This window comes from Pezoporus occidentalis, unplaced genomic scaffold (genome assembly GCF_034315485.1).
Source record: "Pezoporus occidentalis ecotype Australia unplaced genomic scaffold, CSIRO_AGI_Poc_V1 ctg25, whole genome shotgun sequence".
Taxonomy (NCBI): Eukaryota; Metazoa; Chordata; class Aves; order Psittaciformes; family Psittacidae; genus Pezoporus; species Pezoporus occidentalis.
In genome coordinates this window covers 682299-703224 of record NW_026914394.1, presented here as the reverse complement: position 1 = coordinate 703224, position 20926 = coordinate 682299, and the positions used below count along the sequence as shown (strand labels likewise).

The following is a 20926-nucleotide window of genomic DNA, read 5'->3' as shown; positions in this document are numbered from 1 at the left end:
TGTGTGTATTTGTGAAAAGTCCAGAAAGGGAAGCACATGGGACATGGAGAGATGCTGACAAGCAGGAATAGCATCAGATCCTAACTGCTGTCACCCTGTCTTCGGGCACCTGAACAAAGATGAGTTTTGCCTTTGTTCTAGTGCTACTCATGGAAATGCTTCCCAAAAATGAGAGGACAAATAGAATCATAGACTATATAGCGTTGGAAAGGACTTTAAGATCACCCAGTTCCAACCCCCCTGCCATGGGGAGGGACACCTCACACTAAACTATGTCACTCAAGGCTCTGTCTAGTCTGGCCTTGAACATTGCCAGGGATGGAGCATTCACAACCTCCCTGGGCAACCCATTCCAATGCCTCATCACCCTTACAGTAAAGAACTTCCTCCCTCTATCCAATCTAAACTTCCCCTGTTTAAGTTTTAACCCGTTACCCCTTGTGCTATCACTACAGTCCCTAATGAAGAGTCCCTCCCCAGCATCCCTATACGCCCCCTTCAGATACTGGAAGGCTGCTATGAGGTCTCCACGCAGCCTTCTCTTCTCCAGCCTGCACAGCCCCAACTTTCTCAGCCTCTCTTCACACAGAAGGTGCTCCAGTCCCCTGATCATCCTTATGGCCCTCCTCTGGACTTGTTCCAACAGTTCCATGTCCTTTTTATGTTGAGTACACCAGAACTGCACACAATACTCCGAGTGAGGTCTCACAAGAGCAGAGTAGAGGGGCAGGATCACCTCCTTCGACCTGCTGGTCATGCTATACAAGAAACACAAGAAAGCAAGCCATGGAAATCCAACTGGTGTGCAGTGGAACCTTGCATTCGAACACTTAGAATCATAGAATCATAGAATTGTTAGGGTTGGAAAGGACCTTAAGATCATCTAGTTCCACCCCCCCTGCTGTGGGCAGGGACACCTTACTCTAAATCATATCACCCAAGGCCTCATTCAACCTGGCCTTGAACACTGCCAGGGATGGAGCGTTCACAACCTCCCTGGGCAACCTATTCCAGTGCCTCACCACCCTAACAGGAAAGAATTTCCTTTTTATATCCAACCTAAACTTCCCCTGTTTAAGTTTTAACCCGTTACTCCTTGTCCTGTCACTACAGTCCCTAATGAAGAGTCCCTCCCCAGCATCCCTATAGGCCCCCTTCAGATACTGGAAGGCTGCTATGAGGTCTCCACACAGCCTTCTCTTCTCCAGGCTGAACAGCCCCAACTTCCTCAGCCTGTCTTCATATGGGAGGTGCTCCAGTCCCCTGATCATCCTCGTGGCCCTTCTCTGGACTTGTTCCAACAGTTCCATGTCCTTTTTATGTTGAGGACACCAGAACTGCACACAATACTCCAGGTGAGGTCTCACAAGAGCAGAGTAGAGGGGCAGGATCACCTCCTTTGACCTGCTGGTCACGCTCCTTTTGATGCAGCCCAGAATACGGTTGGCTTTCTTGGCTGCGAGCGCACACTGAAGCCGGCTCATGTTCATTTTCTCATCAACCAACACCCCCAAGTCCTTCTCTGCAGGGCTGCTCTGAATCTCTTCTCTGCCCAACCTGTAGCTGTGCCTGGGATTGCTCCGACCCAGGTGTAGGACCTTGCACTTGTCATGGTTAAACTTCATGAGGTTGGCATCAGCCCACCTCACAAGCATGTCAAGGTCCCTCTGGATGGCATTCCTTCCCTCCAGTGTATCAACCGAACCACGCAGCTTGGTGTCATCGGCAAACTTGCTGAGGGCGCACTCAATCCCACTGTCCATGTCAGCGACGAAGACGTTAAACAAGACCGGTCCCAACACCGATCCCTGAGGGACACCACTCGTTACTGGTCTCCAGCCGGACATTGAGCCGTTAATGACAACTCTTTGCGTGCTACAAAAGACTTAATATGTATGTATTGAAAGAGAACAGACAGAAAGGGCATAGATAACCTGAGAAAGGAGTTGGAAGTTAAAGTAGTTTGTATTGATATGGAAGAGAGGGGAGCCATTTGGGGGATGAGAGGTGCCATTTGCAGAGAGAAAAGTGCCAATGTAAAGAAAGGCACTGAGAAAAAAATACCTTTTCCATGACTGTTGTGGTCAATTTTCTAAACACAGCTTTATCACAGGACCATGAGTCAAGCTACCTAGAACAAATATGACATATGTGGGAGTCATTCGTCAGAGGTGTCTGCAGGGACACTGTATGGATCTCAGCTGTGTCCTCCTTAAAATTCATCCCTGCTGTGATACTAACAGGAAAAGCTCAGCAATGATTCATCTGGTGGTTTCCAGTCACTGCCTTTTAATATGTTGACCAGCATGATCTCACTGTTACCTTGTGCTTGCAGTATTTGTGTTTTTTTAATAGACAAGGTGTTCAACATAACAATTAAAAAAAAAAAAACAAAACACCAACCCTGTGGGGCCTAGGGGTTGTCAGATGTGACTTAAAGTACTGCCAGTCTACCCTCCCCTATTTGTCTCTCCCGCTTGTGATATACCACCCCTTGGCTCACATCAACACAACTCTTCTGCAGCTGTGCTATAAACTGAACAGGGAAACTGATTTGGCTACAAACACTGGAGGCAGGGGGAGGTGCTGGGTTTCTTTATGCTGGATCAGTTCCCCCATCTGGCTGGATGCACAACCCCAGTGGGTTGTACAGGATCAGAGCAGAAAAGGGGACTGTGGGATATGGCCATCCATAATCCAGCATTGCTACCAAGTACTTTAAAACACTACATCAAAACCTGATGCTGGGACATCTGCACATTACCTCTATCCAAATAATAAATACCCGTAACAAAAATGTAACTAATAAAAAATAGCATTCGTAATCCCCTAAGAAGACATTCATCATTCATAAGGGATTGTAGAAAATTAAATCAAATATTAATAGTTTAAAGTAGAAACAAGATGTTGCAGTTGGTTCATTCTGGAGTATAGGTCAAGTTGGGCCCAGATTTTCCATGTCGTTTTTGAGAGCCCACAGCACAGCACAGCACACAGTCAGTAGCACAGAACACAGTCAGTAGCTATCCAAACCAAAGCCCATGCTTTGTAGAAAAAAAATAACAATAATTGTTAGTGGTTCAGGCAACCTCACAGTAACAGATGAGCAGAATGTGAAAGGCAAATGAAAGACTAGGGCAAAGGAAGAGCATTCAGTTATGATTTTAAGAGGTGCTTTCAACTTAGTAATAAGCTAAAATAAGTAGGTTTTTGTCCCCTTTAATTTTGAAAAACCTAACATAGGGCTTAAAAAACATTTTTATGATGATAATTTCATTGTTTGGGTTGTGATTGCTTTTTAACCCTACTAGTCATGAAAATATCTGCCTTTTTTTCCCCCACTGACTCACTCTCGGTTATAGAAAATTACTGGTGCTCTTGTAATTCCTGCACCCTGTTGGAGAGCTAGTTCAGCAACATTTTGTACTCAAATAAAGCAAGTAAGCCTTACTTCGTGCTGTGATGTATTCCTTACACTGACAAAATAAAAGGAGAAATCCTAGCCCCACCAAAGCGAACAGAAACAAATCACACCTTAAATTCAGTAGCGTTGAGGTTTGACCTCAGCTTTTCTTTTCCAGAGTCAGGAGCGCCAGACTGAGTCCATCTGGAGTGTCTCCTTTGGCATTCAGCTTGACTTGTGACGTGAAACGTTCAGCAGAGAGACTTGTGAACATGCACTTGTGGTTCTGAAGTCTGAAATAAAGTGATGAATATATACTTAACTGATCATCAAATAACATGCCCTTGTTGCAACTTTAAATGCAGTTCTGCAAAGGAGCTTCAGGAATGACACTAAATTAGATGACAACCTGTGCTCCTAATTAATCTCTAGTTACAGTTAACAAGAAAAACAGTTCCATCTTCTGAACGTGCAGGCTCACACTGACATATGAGGAGCAAACAGCTTAATTTCATTAGCACACATTGCCATATATAATAGAGCTATAACAGGCCAAATGCTCTATTTTACGCTCCTGAAACTCAGTCTCCCTCCGGTGATGCTGTTGTGACACTTTCAGGATGCCAAGAAGGGAAATGGATCTGGCAGTTGTCACTGGTTGGAAGTACAAACAATTTTTCCCTTAACCACCTCGGCTTTGCAGAGTTACCAGAAGGATAAAAGCATAAAAGCTACTGCAGTCATTAAAGAGATGTGACTCACAGAACAGGAATCGCTGTGTTGCGTTAGGAGATGTCAGTTGACAGAGTCACTAAACTGACGGCCAGAAGCTGGGAAGTTAGAAACTAGCTCTATTTTTTAAACATTTTTTCCCCTAGTTTTCTGCTAATGGCTTTTGGCAGAAGGAAGTTGCTCAGGAGATGGCTTTTGAGACCGAGTGTAGTGGTGTTGTGGGCTTGGAACAGATGCATGCTTTTACTACCAAATAGGCCACTATCAATTAGATCATCAGATGATAATAAGAATAATAATAATAATTAAATGCTGTGGTGTTGGAATTGCTGTCTGTGGCGATCACTTAACATCACACATACTTTAACTGTAGCTCTTGAAAAGATGAATAGAAGTTACAGGGCACAGATACTGAAGTTAAAATTAAAAGGCAGCAGGAGTCTTAAAATTACACAAACATCACTGAAGTAAATTCAATTTTAACAAATAAAACGAAATGATTCATTCAAGTATGGGAAGGGGTAAGAAACTTCCTTCAGCAAATTGCTAAGTATAAGGCATCAAAAAAATAAGTAGCTAGAGAATACTTTAAGAAAAAAGAACCAAGATTTGATTCTCAGGTGATAAAGATGTATAGCTGAGATCTCAAAAAGCTCCTTAGCCTGAGCCTGCTTACATGTATTGCTAAACCAAAGCCAAGTCTGAGAAATCACAAACATATGACAATTTTCCTTCCTGCTGCTAGAAACTCTGCCTAATCTCCCAGCAAGTGGTCCCATTTGGCTCGTGCTCAAAGCCTGAAAGAGATCCCAGTTTCCTATAGCTTAATATAATTTGTATGTCAGTTCAGTGAACAGAGGCATTACAAGACAGCTCCTGGCATGCTTTACACCTTTACAAGAGTGCACGCATTTTATGCAAACCAAGCAACAAGGCAAAGAGCATGTGCTATTCCTGTGCTTTTTACCAGGCTGCTTTATCACCCGTCACAATGCTGAAAGTGAATGTTCATGTTATACAGTGGTCTTCGTTTGTGTAAGAGCACACAGATCCAAGTGCCAAGCAGTATGCACAGATCCTTTACATTACACATGAGAAAGGGGCTCCATTAATTTCAACCAACACTAGATCATGCCACAAGAGGTGAAGGTGTAGGCAATAAGCCATTACATTTACTTCAGTTTCTCCTATAGTTACTTTATGCTTTTTTAAACTTGCCTTAATTAAATTCATTCTAGAACATAAAAATTGCTCAGTTTCCACTGGTCTGGAAATGGCTCTTTTTAGGCCAGGAAGACTCCTGCCTTGAGGCACTTAACTAGAGCTAGGACAGGAATCAGTGCTTATAGCTTATATGGAGTATTTTATTATCGTGCTCAGTGAGTTTACGCAATGAGATTCATACCAAGCTTCCACTGTGCCAGTATTTGTTTTTTCAAACAAAAAAGGTTTGTAAATAACAGTGCCAGAGTATTATCCAGCAAAGCAGTGTTCTGCTTTAAAGATAAGACCAACAGATGCTACTGTTGGTAGCATTTAGGAGTCTAACTGCAAGGTACTGAGCAGTGCTGCTCTTCACAGTACTCAATGAGATTTCATTTATGAAAGTAAGTGCAACTATTTGCAATCAGCATGTCTACCTTATGTTCAGACACTGAATCCTCTTTGCAGAAAGCAGAGCTCACACTGAAATCCAACCAGGAGTCATATACAGGTAACAGTTTCATGTGGTGCTTGTGACAGTGGTTGGAGAGCGTATAAGAGGCTCATCGAGTATCCAGAGCAAACAGCAGCAGGTTTTAAAGGGATCTTGTGAAGAAAGAGCAAAGACCTGGGAATCAGGAGACATGGTTTCTCTTCCATGGGCTGCAGTAAAATCACTGTGTAAGCCACAGGAAGCCATCATCTCTGTAGCCAAAATTAAGCTGGTCAGGCTGAAATAAGTGTTGGGTTTCATGTCTCTAATTCAGTGAAGTCCTAATCTGTGATAAGAGCCCCATGAAACTGTTTTAGGAATGAACCTAATAATACGTTATTAGATATATAGTCTAATATGTATTTTGTATTATATAATTAAAAAATAATAATGAATCTAATAATAGCTCTGGCTGCCCCATCCCTGGCAGTGCTCAAGGCCGGGTTGGATGAGGCTTGGAGCAAGATGAGTGGCAGGTGCCCCTGCCTATGATCTTTAAAGTCTCTTTCAACCCCAACCATTCTGTGCTTCTGTGAATTAACGAGACAAAGAATCATTGAAAAATCAGGCAGGGGTTTAGTTGTACTTGGTATATAGGAGACCTGTTGTTTTTCTAATTCTAACCTATGTTTGTACTTTCTTCTTTATCATGTTGACATTTGCAAGCAATAAAAGGGCATTATGTGCTGGTCACTGCATCTGCTTTAGAGATAAATCTATGTTAACATTCCAAAGGGTCAAGGAGTTCTTCCAGGGCAAACAAATTCTGGAGCACTGATGCCAGATGGTGTGTATATAAAGTGAAAATGAGAAAAACAATTTATTGTGTTCCTGTTCCACAGAGAAGTATCGCCCAGAAGGACAGCAAAAGAGGTGAGAAACTACTGAGAAACTGGAGAGACAGTTTTATTCTTCTGTAGTATGTTGGGGTTTTTGTATCTGAAAAGTCTGGTTACATAGAGGAACCGCAGTCCTTACTCAGGCAATATTAGTTCAAAAAGGTAACAGGAGTTTTTAACTAAGGGATGAAGGGTTGAATTACTAACATGTATAAATAATTATGCATTGATTTATGTAAGAGGTCCTAGCTTTATCTATATGTCTCACTAATACATAGTCTGTGTTTAGAGAAATGTTTGTTGCACAGTCAAAACCATTTTATCTTGAATTTTTGACCAAACTCCACAAAAGAAGCAGAAAATAATGGATCAGATTTTTAAGTATAAATGAGCATAGCCTCAACAAAGGCAAGTTATCAATGTCATTTATCCAGCTCAGGTGCTGACCACTCACTTGCAGCTGTATTCAATGTGTCATTTCCAAGTGTGCAAAGCAACTCTGCAAGTTTTAGAACTAATCAACCTTTTGTTCAGATCTAGTGAAACAGGAATGTCTTTTGGAAGGGTTCAAAGATAAATTCAGGTCAGTGTAGAAAATATAAAATCATTTTCTTGAAATACCGAAAAGTATAACATGATTTCATAAATAGCCTGAACTGCCTTTTGTCATTTGCTACCAAACCTCAAAACTGTGCAGCAGAAGTGTAAGTGTTGAGAAGTACACAAAGAGAAAGGGAGAATGTATGGCTTAATATTTATGTGTGAATCTTTGATGAGCATATTTTATTTGGTTATATATGTCTTTCTTTTTAATGTTATGGCTTCTAGAAATAAAGGATATAAAAGTTCTCTTCATACAGGAAAAAGAGCTGAACAACAATGCTGAGGTTTGCTGTCACCCTCTTTGCTGTCATAATGTCATCCACCTGCCGAAAGTTTGGATGTCTGGAAGGGAGCACCCACAAACTGAAGCCAAGTCCTGAGCCAAATATGCGTGAATGCACTCTGTACTCTAAATGTAAGAGTAGTTTAATTTTTGCCAAATATAGTCTAGAACTACAGCTTTGTACACACTGACTGCTTTAGCAGTTCCCTTAATTTCTCAAAAATACGCAAGATGCAGTATAAGCAAGACAAGCTTCCTTCACTGGCATATTGCTTCGTGCAAACCAAGAGTAAGATACTGGTTCTTCACAAAGTCAACTGCAAAACTCTCATTGCCCTCATTTATCTTCTTTTAAAAGAAAATCAAGTTATGGGCCAAAACAGATTCATCTCACATACTGTGACTTACAAATACAGTATTAGAGAAAATCCTTATCGCAACGTCTCTGTTTCATTCGTAACAGCTTCCTGTTGCTATGCAGACTTCACAGTGCAATTGGCTCGTTCCCCGGTAATTAAAGTAAGCAACAGCTACTGGAACAGATGTGGGCAGCTCAGTAAACCGTAAGTCAGCTTTGATGTTGTCTGTATCCTGGTTCAATAGATCTATGCTGTGGCAGCCACACAGCTAATGGTAACTCCCCCTGGGATGGACAATCCCCAGGTTGTCCTAGCAATTACACCACCCAGCTCCTGTCATTTTTTCTCTACACCTGACCAATGGCTGACTCTTCCTCTTCTCTCACAAAACCCCATGAATCCCTATGTGTATACTATTTGTGCAGAAAGGTTATGCTTTTTCATGTTTGCTTTCAGTATAGAATCAGATCTAGCAATGCAAAGCAGTCATAAACTGAGTAAGTAACAACCACACCACACCTCTGTAGCTCTCCAAAGCAACCATCACATCCAAATGAGTGTCAGCCCTAGTCAACATAGACCAGGCTTCTTCCTTTGCTTAGAAAGCAGATCAACTATGTTATTAAATGTCACAAACTAGGGGCACAAGAGTCCGGAAATGAAACTTCTGAATATTTAGAAATAAAAATTCTTGTAGTCCTGTGGGTTTCATAACCATGAAGAATGTCTTCATAATTAAGATTTTAAGTACTCTGTTAGATGTTAGAGCTGTGAAACATGGCAAGTTAGAGAAATAAAAGAATGAAAGTACAAAACAATTAAGCAAAAACAGATGTGCAAAAGTAACAGCTCTTGTCTGCCGCTCCCAGAAGAGCACAACAGTATGTGCTTTTAAGTAACTTCAGCTGGGCTGTGGGAAAAATCTAAAGATCAATGAAACCATGAGGCTACAAAATCGAAGAGGTTTTGTACTATAGTTTTAAACTACATTTTATCGTTGCCTGGAATTGTTCTTGCCAGGAAAACTCAAGGCCTCAAAAGTTTACAGAAAGCTTACACAAATAGGGCTGAAATATGCATGGAAACATTTGTTCACTCTTTAGCTGGCCATGGTAATTGCACAGTCAGAGTCTGTACACAATGCCAAAGGAATGAGTTTGGAACATAGACACTTAACAGGCTGCAAGGATGCTTTTCTATGTGTATTACACCCACATCAAAGCAGGCCTAGAAAACTGAGGCTCTAGCCTTGATGCTAAGAAATGGGCTTATTTGTGGCTTTTCTCACCCACCACAGCTGTGAAGATTTCATGAAGAAAATTGAGTGTTTTTACCGGTGTTCTCCATATGCTGCTCGCTGGATCCATCCCAGCTACACTGCTGCTATTCGGTCTGTTCCACTGTGTCAAAACTTTTGTGATGACTGGTAGGTTCAGCTTTTTATCAAAGTATTTTTGTTTATCTTTAATACTTCTGTGTTACTTGGATGTCACAGAGCATGGGTGGATGAAGCACAGATCTCCCAGTCAGTTGGCACTAAGATTTGATGGTGTGGCACCACCTTTATACCTTTTCTCCTTCCTCTTCATTTCTTGTTTGTCATCTCTATTTTTTTCCTCAGTTAAGCTACTACCCCCAAAATAGTAATGGCACAGGCTGAAGGCAGGATGGAGTCACTGGTGACCCAAGGTCAGCACTGCCAGGCTGTCCATGAGGATGCAGTGCAGTGGCATCTGAAATGCCTGACATGATGGAGAAGCTCCCCACCATGTCAACAGGAACTAACAGCAGTCAGGGTCCTGCCCACCCTTTGAAAAGGCAATGCCTACAAGTTAACATTTGTGCAGTTAGCATTTGAAATCTAAATACTTGATCATGATATGATAGTTATTTGTATAAAATGCACTATGCAATTATGAAAGCAGACACTTCCTGTATGTTTTCAATTAATTCATATAACAAATTAGCTTAATTCCTTAATTTTGCACCTTTGGCCTTTTCTATTCCCTTCCATCATCCTTCTCTAAAATCACTTCTAAAAGCCTGAATCTCAGAGAAACTTGCAGCCAAGTAATGCTAAAAATTTTAATAGCAATGAACAAACATTTAATTACCATTTGTTTTCCCAAAATATAGCATAAGGGAATCACATTAGTTTTTGAGTGCAACACATGTAGTGGAACAACCCAGCACCTGTCTGTCCTTAGTCTTGGGGTGGGAGCATTATATCCAGGTGGGGTACTGGGAGTTTTTCAGTGGCCCATATCCAGCATATATCTCTCCCTCCCTATTTTGATATGATGGATTAAATAATGTCATCATGTGACATACAAATCTCAGTCAGTACCATATTAAGTAACTGCAGTAACTGGACCTACAGATAGTATGGTTAAAGTGGTGCGAAGCATCCTACAAACAGCACAGGCTGTGTTCACAGTATAGGATCGTAACTGCTACATCCCTTGAAAGTAGTGAACTGTGAATCTCTTAGGCTGCTCTGAAAATCATGGAACACTGTTTTAATACTTCAAAAATGTTATGAAAGAGCTTTTCTTGGAAGCATAGAAAATACACACAGTAGCACACTGCTCTGTAAAGTGCTTTCCCTGGTGGTTACACAACTTGGTTATTGACACATGGATCCATTTTCACTCTCACCTTCTCTCCAAGGGCAAAGTCATGTGTGCAGTGCAGTATTGTGGTAGGATTTGTCTACAGTATGTCTCCATTGCTTTGTGCCAGAGAGAGAAACAAAAAACATGGTTGGGATTTGTAATGGAAAATAGTGAGAAAGGCTGATGTATTTCTTAGCTTCCCTAGAATTTCCTCTAGTGATTACTTTTATTTCTGTGCTAGGAAGCTCCATGTACCTCAGGAACAGATTTGTCACATGCAGTCTTCCTTCCTAAATTTTTGATAATCTTCTAAACTGAATCCAGATTATCACCTCCTTGAAGATAAAGGCTGAGACCTTGAATTTGCCTCAGTGATCAGAATGTCAAAGCTCAGAACCAAGTATTTCCAAAATTCAAAAGCATTTGGATATTAAAGCATTGGAGTTGGCAGTGAGCTTTAGAATAGATCTGACAGGCAAAGGAGTGAAGTACCAATATCTAAACCAAATGTATCCCACAGTAAGTAGCATACAAGTCATCACTCAAACTGCTATATGCAGTGAAAGTATAAAGATGAAAGAAAATGTACCCTATAAGTTTAGTTTGCATCTATGAACTGGTTTAAGCCAGCCTTAGTGTATATGAGATTCATACTGAAGCACATAGTGTGGGCCATATGACATGGCAAAGCCCTCAGTGTCCCCCAGCTATTGCCAGAACCTCCAGGTAAATGGCATTTTAAACTCCATTGTTGGAAAGTGTGGGGCTATGATTGACAGCTGCTGCACAGGAAAAAAAATTATCATTTTCCTGTACAGAGCCTCCTAACAGAGAGCAGGCTCTACTCTAAACATACGCTGAACAATGATCTATTGCCCCTGTTGGCATCATAGATGCCTGGCCTGAATCAAAAATGTAATGATGAGCCAGTACCATGCACGCTAGTCTGTGTGCCTGCCTAATGCCAATGTCAAACCCATTCCCTCACCCTGCTTAAGGCCTGGGGCCAGAAAAGAGGCTGGACAGAATTCCCACTCTTTCTGGTGATTGAAAGTAGCATTTTTTCATGTTCTATTCACTGGAGTCCCTTTAGCGTGTGTAGCACTGCTGGTGATGTGACCTACTTTCTCTACATGCCGTGAGTGTGCCTGCTGCATACTGTATGTCTTTGTGGCCAGAAATGTGCTGAGGATTCTGAATGAGCAGTGACTTCATTTAAAAGAAATTCATCTGACTTGCTTGGGGCCTTCCTTTTCTTCCCATTGTCTTAGGATTTCTTGCTCCCACTAGTTGTAAAACTATTGCCTTTCAAAGAGCCCCACGTACAAGCCATTTTCTGATCCATCTGTGAGAGGGTCTTGTGCCCTTAAAAGAGAAACAGCTAAAAAAGCAGGGGGAGAAGCTTTAAAATAAAAACATCCTGCTCATTGTGCATAGGAAACTGGTGTGTTCAGGGAGGATCTTGCTGGTATTTGTGTTTCTGTTTCTCACAGGTTTTAATTAATATTTGAAGAAACCACTTACGGGCAACAGAAAACAGACTTTTCATAAGTCATGACTTTTTATAAATTTAGCTTCAGAATTACTTCCATTGGGATAAAGAAAAACTCAGAGCAATAGTTATGCCTTGGTCCTGATATATAACAAACCCCAGAGTCAGGCAATAATTGTAATTAGGAAACATTTCATCTGACAACTCAATAGATAACAGTGAAAAAATATAAATCCTTTAATGTATTTAATTCAAATTCCTGAGGAAACCAGATGCATAACATGAATGACCCAGGTCAACAAAACTCTGAAATACTTATTCATTATTTGAAAAGTATAACTGAAGGAAACACAAATTTCACAAGAAGCAGTTCCACCTTCTCCTCAGCCCCAAGGGCTGCTCATTCCCTCCCTTGCCCTGTCCCCACCCATGTGCCAGCAGCACTGTCGGAGAGGCCATGAAGCAACCTGGGTCTGGGAACTCATCAGGCTAAAAAACACTTAGGCAAATAAAAAAGGAAACCAGAAAAAGAAGACTCTGGGAAGGGCACAGCTGCTTTCAGTGGAAGTGCTGGTATTAGGCAGCTCACAGTAGATACTGATCGACTGTGCTAGAAAGCAATGAATATAAATGCATGCATAAAGTGAAGGACGTGCCTACGTGGCTTGAAGAATCAATTGTTGAATCTGACACTGGTATGTGGAGTCTGTAGATGGTGAATATCAAAGAGTTTGCATTGATGCTCCTACCTGGTGTGCCTTCAAGCAGGCAAAGTGTCTAGTGTTAGAGAAACACTGGCGATTTACCTCTGTTGTCTTTCTCAGTCAGGGTACATGCAGCAGCTAACAAACAACAAACCAGTTATTCTTACATTCCCTCGTCCCAAATCCAGTCATGGCACGAACTGGGAAGATTTACCTGGTAGCGCCACATTACATTAATTTATCACATTGCAGCCTGTATTTCCAGCAGAGCCCCCACCTCTGACAGCAGATTCATGGATGAACACATTTGTAAATACAGGTCTCCTGCCCTACACCTGTTTAGTTCAGGCCCTGGTTACCCTCCATCTGTTGCTGTTCTTTCTCCCTCCAAAAAGCAAAAAAACCCCTATGTGAAGGTTCTGTGGATGTGCACCTGCATATGCACGTGTACTGCAATGTGTTCTTGTAGTTCTGTGCCCACAAGACAGCCTCATATTTCATTTAAAAATGTAAGTCTGCAGCCTTCATGATATCAAACTAGTTTTGGAAACATGACCCCGAAGATGAAAAATGACAAACAGAAAATCTATCCAAAGGCACATTAATTATAAATACCATGCTGAGCAACACTAACTTTTTGAGAGCTGTGCCTCATGATTTTGGCACTCTCAGTTACTAGTGGGAATAGTCTGCCTGAAGCTATTGAGACTAAATGTAAGTAGATGTTAACTGATTTGCAGAAAGTGATACTAAAGAAAGGTAAGAGACAAAAAGTGGAACATAAAAAGAAGTGGAAGGAAGGAAATGATGTAGGATAATGGTAAGCTATGAGATCTCTCATCACACAAACCAAGCAGTTGCAAACTGTATTCGTCCCTGTTTATAGGCTTTTTTTTACATTACTGCTTATAAGTTAAAAACAAATTTAATATTTTGGACCTGTAACCTGCAAGACTCTTCTCTTTCCTCATTCACTTCAAGTTTACCTGCTTTGAAACTGCCATTCTGAGGCTGACAGCCTATTAGTTTTTATGATTTTGTTGTTCGTATATTTTCCTTATTTCAGTGCATGTTTCTTATAGAACCCCCTGCCTAGGAAATATAATTATTCTTTTCCCAAATTAATTCATAAATACAAACTTCCCACACACCTCCCCCAAGTGACAGTTCACTCTTAGCATACCTGTGCTCTGCCACAATATTGAACATCAGCATTCCTAAAACTCCCTCCCCACACAGTTATTTCCCCACTCAGTAACATCAGCAAACAAAACCATCAGAAAACACTGCATGAAGGAGCGTTGCTCCTCAGAACATGAGCCCTTTACTTAAGTCTGTGAGTACAAAATGTAGTGGCTGAACTGTTTAGTTTGCATTGGGATTTAGGTCTTCCCGGTCAGCTCAGAGTTTATGTACATGTCAAGCTAAGATAATGTGCACATCTTTTGAAGATCTGTTGCTAAGCTGCACTGTGCAACCATACAATGTTACTGGCATAGCTCACATAGGCTTTTAGAGTTGAATCTGAGTCCACTGAAAAAAAGAAGTAAGAGAAATTAACTGTAACTTCCACTAATCTCCATGAAGGTATGAAGCCTGCAAAGATGATTCCACATGTGTTCGTAACTGGCTGACAGACTGGGAATGGGATCGAAGTGGAGAAAACCACTGTAACAATAAATGTATTCCATACAGTGAGGTAAGAAAACCTGATCAACTGAAGCAGAAAAGAATGGTATTGAGGGGTCTTTCTTTTTTCCTGAGTATATGGGTATAAAATGCAACAAGTGAATTATTTTTACTTCAGCAGTTTCAAGCCATACCTACATCAGACTTCTTAAGTATAGAAATAGTTAAGCATTTATACTTATGTAGATCTCTTACTCTAAGGATATATGTATTTAATTAACCATTGTCCATACCACTTGTGAAACAAAACTGAAAGTTCAAGCAGCACAGATATGTTTAACCACAGTCAGGCTTAGAAAGTAAAAGACAAATTAACTTTGTTCATACAACAGAGACTCTGGGAGGTATTTTATAACGTTCCTTATATAATGTGGGGTTTTACCTCTGTATTTTTAAATTGGGATGTAAGTTCCCAAATTACTAAGCCATTTTTATGGTCTTCTTGCGTATTAGGCATCTTTGCCTTTTTCTCTATTTTACTTTGGTATGTTCAAATCCTTCTCCATCCTCAAAATTCCTCATTTCTTCTAATTGTCTCCCTTCTGTTCTCCATAGACCTCTTGTATCTCCAATGTGTGATATCCATTGTCTCTGCCAATGGCCTGACAGAGCTAGCTTTGCTCTATGTAACTCTGATGGTTAAAGACCACCACTAATAAGCTTTCTGAGAGCTCATCCAGTCTTTCTGAGAATGTTTAATGGTTGGGATAACTGATTTTATGGGCAAAAGTGTATAAAATGAGAACTGATAAGACTTATAGGAACAAAGCTGATCTACAGACATTTAAAGAGTCAGATAGGATTTTTTCTAGTGACTCAAGCAAGTTTAGCATCAGGATGAAAAAATACAACTTAAAACTGCTACACTTACTTGAGCATTTTTAATATCTGAACTTCACTGAGCCCATGAAAACTGTCCAAATTGAAGAATTAAATGAAATCTAAGTGTAGTGATTAGGGACTGGCAGTAAGACTTGCAGAGATTCCAGATTCATTGTTTTGAGTTCAAGTGCATATACTTCCAGAAGTCAGTTCAGCAACTGATACAAGTGGAAGTCACAGTCCAGTTAGCGCTGTCTGCCTTGCAAAATTGACACAGATCAGCAGGCTCAGGAAGGTGGCCAAAAACCAAATGGGCTGCGTAAACTTACAGCTGAGTCTCCCAGATGTGCTAAATCATCAGTGGTTCCAGATGAAGTGAAAACCAAAATGATAATCTCCGTAAATAATCTCCAGTCCCTGCTCAAGGTCCAGAGATAGGAATTTTTAACCTTAAATTCCCTTCTACATATTTCTTAAGAAAAATATACCATCTGCAGGGAAAACAGTCAGCAAATCCAGACATCTTATCACTTGACGCCAGGCGCAGCTACTTCTCAACTAAGTGGAACCACACCCCAAACTGCCCATGTTTTTCACCCAAAATAGGCTTGCGTGGGAAGTCAGAATAAAGATGAAGTTTCTTCAAAGCAATTAAAAAAACACATTTCCCATCTGAATGTTACGTGACAGACAAACACTAGACTTAGAATCATAGAATACTCAGGGTTGGAAAGGACCTCAAGGTAATCTAGTTCCAAACCCCCTGCCATGGGCTTGGATTCCTCAAAGTAGTCAATGTTGCCCAAGGCTCTGTCCAGCCTGGCCTGGAACACTGCTGGGGATGGAGCATTTACCACTTCTCTGGGCAACCCATTCCAGTGCCTCACCACCCTTACAGTAAAGGACTTCTTCCTTGTATCTAACCTGAACTTCCCCTGTTTAAGTTTAAACCCATTCCCCCTTGTCCTGTTGCTACAGACCCTGATGAAGGGTCATCCCCAGCGTCCTTGTAGGCCTCCTTCAGACACTGGAAGGCTGCTATGAGGTCTCCACGCAGCCTTCTCTTCTCCAGGCTGAACAGCCCCAACTTTCTCAGCCTGTCTTCATACGGGAGGTGCTCCAGCCCCCTGATCATCCTCGTGGCCCTCCTCTGGACTTGCTCCAACAGCTCCATGTCCTTCTTATGTTGAGGACACCAGAACTGCACACAGTGCTCCAAGTGGGATCTCATAAGAGCAGAATAGAGCGGCAGGATCACCTCTTTGCTTGGTTTGGACTCAACTTAGGGAGCAGAAAGTTGCAGTTACCCAGAAGCACAATGGGTTCTCCAGTGTCAGAGCACTGTGGCCAGATGCTCATTGTCTTTTGATGTCTTCAGATCATACAGCGAAGCAGTCAGCAGCCCTACATTTGACATCTGCAAGTGGTTGTAAGGACTATTTGGAACAAATGCTGAATATGGAACAAATGCTGAATATTAAAAATGCACAATGGATCATAGCCAGCACTTTCAGCCTGGCTAAAATGAGGCCCCTTTTGTCATTGTTCTCCCAGCTGAGTGCTCCCTAGGCAGTGTTAATGCACAGACTAGAAGATTTTCCAAGAAGGTGAAGACTCAGAATCCTTTGCAGTAATTTAAGGACACTTTGGATAAATGGGCTGCATGCACTGCTTGTTTGCTGCAGGTTTCTGGCCAGGCTCTGATCTTTAAGCAGAGTTAGGAAGAAGGTCAAAATAAAATCACCCATTTAGCAAGTACAAAAGCATAAATACATGTTACAGAACCTGTGGGACACAAGAATAGAATGCAGCCATGTCTCTTGCATACAGACCAAAGAAAACCCACATAACAGCTCTTAATACTTTCTGTAATGATTAGCAGGTAGAAATCCAGGAATTGCACAGGAAGAAAATGTCTAATGCTGCTTAAAAGAAATAGTGGGAAAGAAACAGCTACACTCTGCCTGCCCTGAGAACACGAGGAGAGAACTAGATAAAGAAACCTTTCCATTCCTGGCCCTGTGTTGTTCACAGTGCACAGGCCAACCTCCACACTCCTCCTCCAGCAACTGAAGCGATGGAGCGAGCCCTGGCTCAAGATGATGTTAAATGAAAAGCTGTTTTACAGACTACAGTGTCTTTGGGGCTATCTAGAATGGACTCTGTATTATTCACAAAGGAGAGATTTCTAAGGCAAAAGTGATTATTATGATTTCTCATCTGCCTTCCTGCACAGTAATAGGTCAACACAGTTTTGCATTTGGGGAGACAGGAAGACATCTCATAAGAACTTGCTGTAGAAAATAGGTAGAGCAGAAGAAGCTGTATGACTACAGATGCCCAGGCCCACTTCCACGTAATAGACCTACATCTGTAATCATTAACTTTTTGCACACAGAGCAGCTTCCATGCAGAAATGTCCCAACCACAAAGAGAGGGCACCTTCTCCAAGATTCATGGTGTCAGATATGTATGTGAACTGGCAATGACAGTAAACCAGCACACCATCCAGAAATCACAGCACTAAGAGAAACAGTGTAGGATTAAAGAAGCTGTGGTTTACAGTTTCTTGAGCCAGAAAGGCCATTGTACCACTAGACACAGCACTTTGGAAGCTTGAAGAGAACATATTTTCTTCAAGCAGTTTCTAAGTTACATTCTTTGTGAGGTCCTGCTTGGTCACGATGTACATTGCAGCAGGCACAGTGAGATCCCATGGAGCTGTGACTCCACTGGGTTGTCTGTAGGCTGTAGAAATAAAGATTCCCATAAAGCACAGTCTGGCACTTTCAGCACTACTCAGTTCCAGAGGCATGTCAGACTGACCTGACATGCTGCAAGTTGTAGAACCTCTCAACACAGCTTCGGCCTGTCAGCCCCAGAAAGCCAGCTGGGCTGTCAGCCCCAGGGGGAAACAAAGGGCTGGCTCTTGATCACGTTGCACTTTGTGTGATCACTTGCTTTCACAACAGGCAAATCTCTTTTGCCAGCTGTGGGACTGGATAACATTTTAAGATATCTGAGAAGTGATAAAGCACAGCACACAGCAGGACAGGGAATGACTGCCAGTTGCTTTTTTATAATCCAGTACCAGTTCTTTAAAAGTTATATGTTTCTCATTTTGATACACTGGTTTTAACTTATTTTTTTTCAAATGTAATTGATACATTTCTTATTTGACACACAGATGTACACAAATGGGACTGACATGTGCCAGAGTATGTGGGGGAAGTCATTCAAGGTGAGCAAGTCCTCTTGCCTCTGCTTGCAAATGAACAAGAAGGACATGGTGGCAATCAAGTATCTCCTCTCCAAGAGCTCAGAGGAAAGCTCCAGCAGCAGCAGCTCCAGCAGCAGCAGCAGCAGCAGCAGCAGCAGTGAGGAGCGTGCCTGCCAAAAGAAGCTCCTGAAGTTTGAGAAACTAAAGGGAGAGGAAAAGGAACATACAAGATAAATGCTGGTGGATGTATGTCAGGACAAGAGAAATCACCATGGAGGCTGGGCTCAGGGCACTACGCCAGCCTGCTTTATCCCTTATTTCCTAGAACATAATAAATCAATGGCTGGTTATATTAATCTTCCTCTGATGTTTTTGCATCTGCATCACAAAGCTCCCAGACAGGTTAGCACAGGTGTAATCTTGTGACTTGAACTGAAGAGCTAGAAGCCTGAAGGTAACATCTAGGAGTTCACTTTCAAAGAGGAGAGGCACAGGCAGCTCCTGCTTACTTAAGGTGGAACGGTGAGAACTAGAGAGCTTTGAAAGGCCATGCCAGTAATGCACCAAATCTTCAGCCCAAACCCTTGATTAGCATAGGCACACAGCACTCCTGTCACGAGTTCCGCCGTGCCTGGCACTGCTCAGATAAAAAAGAAATGCTGCAGGCAGAAATAGGTCAGTGAGCCTGGCTACTGACCACTAAAAGTGTAGTTATTTTGTATCTCAAAAACATTTTCACAAAACAGGGGGTTGTGGTCTACTAGATAAATCCCTGGATCCATACATTGCCAGAATACAGTATGCAGTCTGTTGCAGTGGGCTTTTTTCTTAAGCAACAGCAGTACAAAAGACTCCTGCATACGAATTTGAAGCATAATTCTAGTGCAATTAATCTCACTGAATGATTCCAAACAGAATGTTCCCTGATTATCAAATGGAAGTGTCAGAGAAGGCCCCAATCAGGTTTCTCCCATCAGCAATTCAGCTTCCCACCATCACTGTTACAATCAAACTAAAACCAAAATCTGCAGCAGTCCCAGAGAGACTCACCAAGTAAGGAGAAATGAAGTCCTGCTTTCAGTTATGCATCCACACCCCCTCAGACATGGCTGCAGAGTGGCAGGTCAGTGCCATTCTCTACAGCCTTTCACAGTGGTATCCCCAGGAAAACCATGAGAAGGATTTGGGGGGGGGGGAGGGTGTCAGCTCAGTGCTAAGCACCTTACAGCATGTAAGAATCTGGCCCACAGTGAGAACAATGACTTGGCACATCCTATTAAACTAGGAGAATCTTAAAAATCCAGCACACTTTCTTCACTGGACTGTTTATTTATTGGAGTGGTTTCACACAGCTGCAATAGTAATGCTCAACCCATTAGATCATGCTCAGCTTCCAACCAGCTTCTCAGTGTATTTAACAATGCACTGATTCCTACCAGCTCTGAACTGTTTTTAGGATGGTACTTTGCCACATCTACATTTCATGCTAACTCAATCTGTTAGTTTTACTGTTTGAAAAGAAAGAACAAGAATTTGGCCTTCTGTAAAGCTCCGACAGTCCCTTTTCCCCTTATTTCACTAACTCTGTTCTTTCCTCTGCCTCTTTATTGCACCTGAATCAGAGCAGAAATTTTCCTGCTTTTTATTTTGCTGGGCTCAAAATTCAGGAATTAATTATCCCTTCTCACTGCCACAACACCAACTTCTCTATCACCATGGCCAAAGATTTCCTTCCTGTTTTTTGTTAAGTATAGCACAACTGTTTCTGCCTGTGTTTCTGCTCTTTTTCTTCACATTCCACTTTATCCTCTTTGCTCTGGCTAAATTAGTCTTGAAACCACTCTTACCAAACAGTTCTTCCATGCTTAATTTCAGGATGACCCATGAGACCGGTTACTGCATGTTTTTGAACAGCACTGGATCTTACAGCAGCTAAGGGACCAACACCATTTGGCTCCTATTCATAACTTTAGCACTGAATCATGATGTACCCAACTCAAACCATTTGATTCTTTTGTGACCCCAGTGCTTTTGCAGAGCTACCACATTCCCTCTAGTTGATCTCTTTTCTGAGCCAAAAAGTCAAGAAATGCTCCGTTGTCCCTAATATAGAAATTGTCCCGACCTCTTGGTCACTCTTTTATTGATCCAGATATGTTTTATTTAAATAGAAGTTATCACCCAGAAAGACTTTCGGTCTTGATTTAAAATTCAGAATAACAGAGAATTGTCCAATTTGTTTCCTCAGTGTTAAACATTATCCCTAATTTATCTTTCAGCCAGTGTGTTTTGCTGAAACCTGTCGCGTTAAAGAGTTCTTCAGTAGCCAGCATTGATTTTCTGCTCAGCAACATATACACTGCATCAAACCACTTCTTAGCAATTAGCTCTACCTCAGCTCTATTTAACTTATGTATGTCATAAGACATTCCCTCTCTCCTTAAATGATACTTGTGGTTCTCCTCTGTA

The 20926-nt window shown here is 41.6% G+C and overlaps 2 protein-coding genes across 2 annotated transcripts in view; one reads left to right on the top strand and one right to left on the bottom strand.

Annotated features, from left to right (window-relative positions):
• Window positions 1-14864, bottom strand: part of MAST2 (microtubule associated serine/threonine kinase 2) — a 214996-nt gene extending 200132 nt beyond the window's left edge. Inside the window, exons 1-2 of the mRNA XM_062622984.1 lie at window positions 13910-14864; window positions 3535-3696 (exon numbers count right to left, since the gene is read on the bottom strand). The gene's annotated coding sequence lies outside the window, so the exon portion shown is untranslated. The remainder of the gene's footprint in view (window positions 1-3534; window positions 3697-13909) is intronic.
• Window positions 7507-18807, top strand: LOC134165834 (riboflavin-binding protein-like). Its single transcript, XM_062622999.1, has 5 exons — window positions 7507-7688; window positions 8020-8119; window positions 9213-9341; window positions 14314-14425; window positions 18425-18807. The coding sequence occupies exons 1-5, from the start codon at window positions 7550-7552 to the stop codon at window positions 18689-18691; spliced, it is 747 nt and encodes a 248-aa protein (XP_062478983.1). The 5' UTR covers window positions 7507-7549; the 3' UTR covers window positions 18692-18807.
• Window positions 18808-20926: the final 2119 nt, after the last annotated feature.

Coding starts and splice junctions, on each gene's coding strand:
- LOC134165834 (XM_062622999.1), top strand. CDS start 7,550: ATGCTGAGGTTTGCTGTCACCCTCTTTGCTGTCATAATGTCATCCACC. Junction 7,689..8,019: donor ATGCACTCTGTACTCTAAAT/GTAAGAGTAGTT, acceptor CATTCGTAACAG/CTTCCTGTTGCTATGCAGAC. Junction 14,426..18,424: donor AATGTATTCCATACAGTGAG/GTAAGAAAACCT, acceptor TTTGACACACAG/ATGTACACAAATGGGACTGA.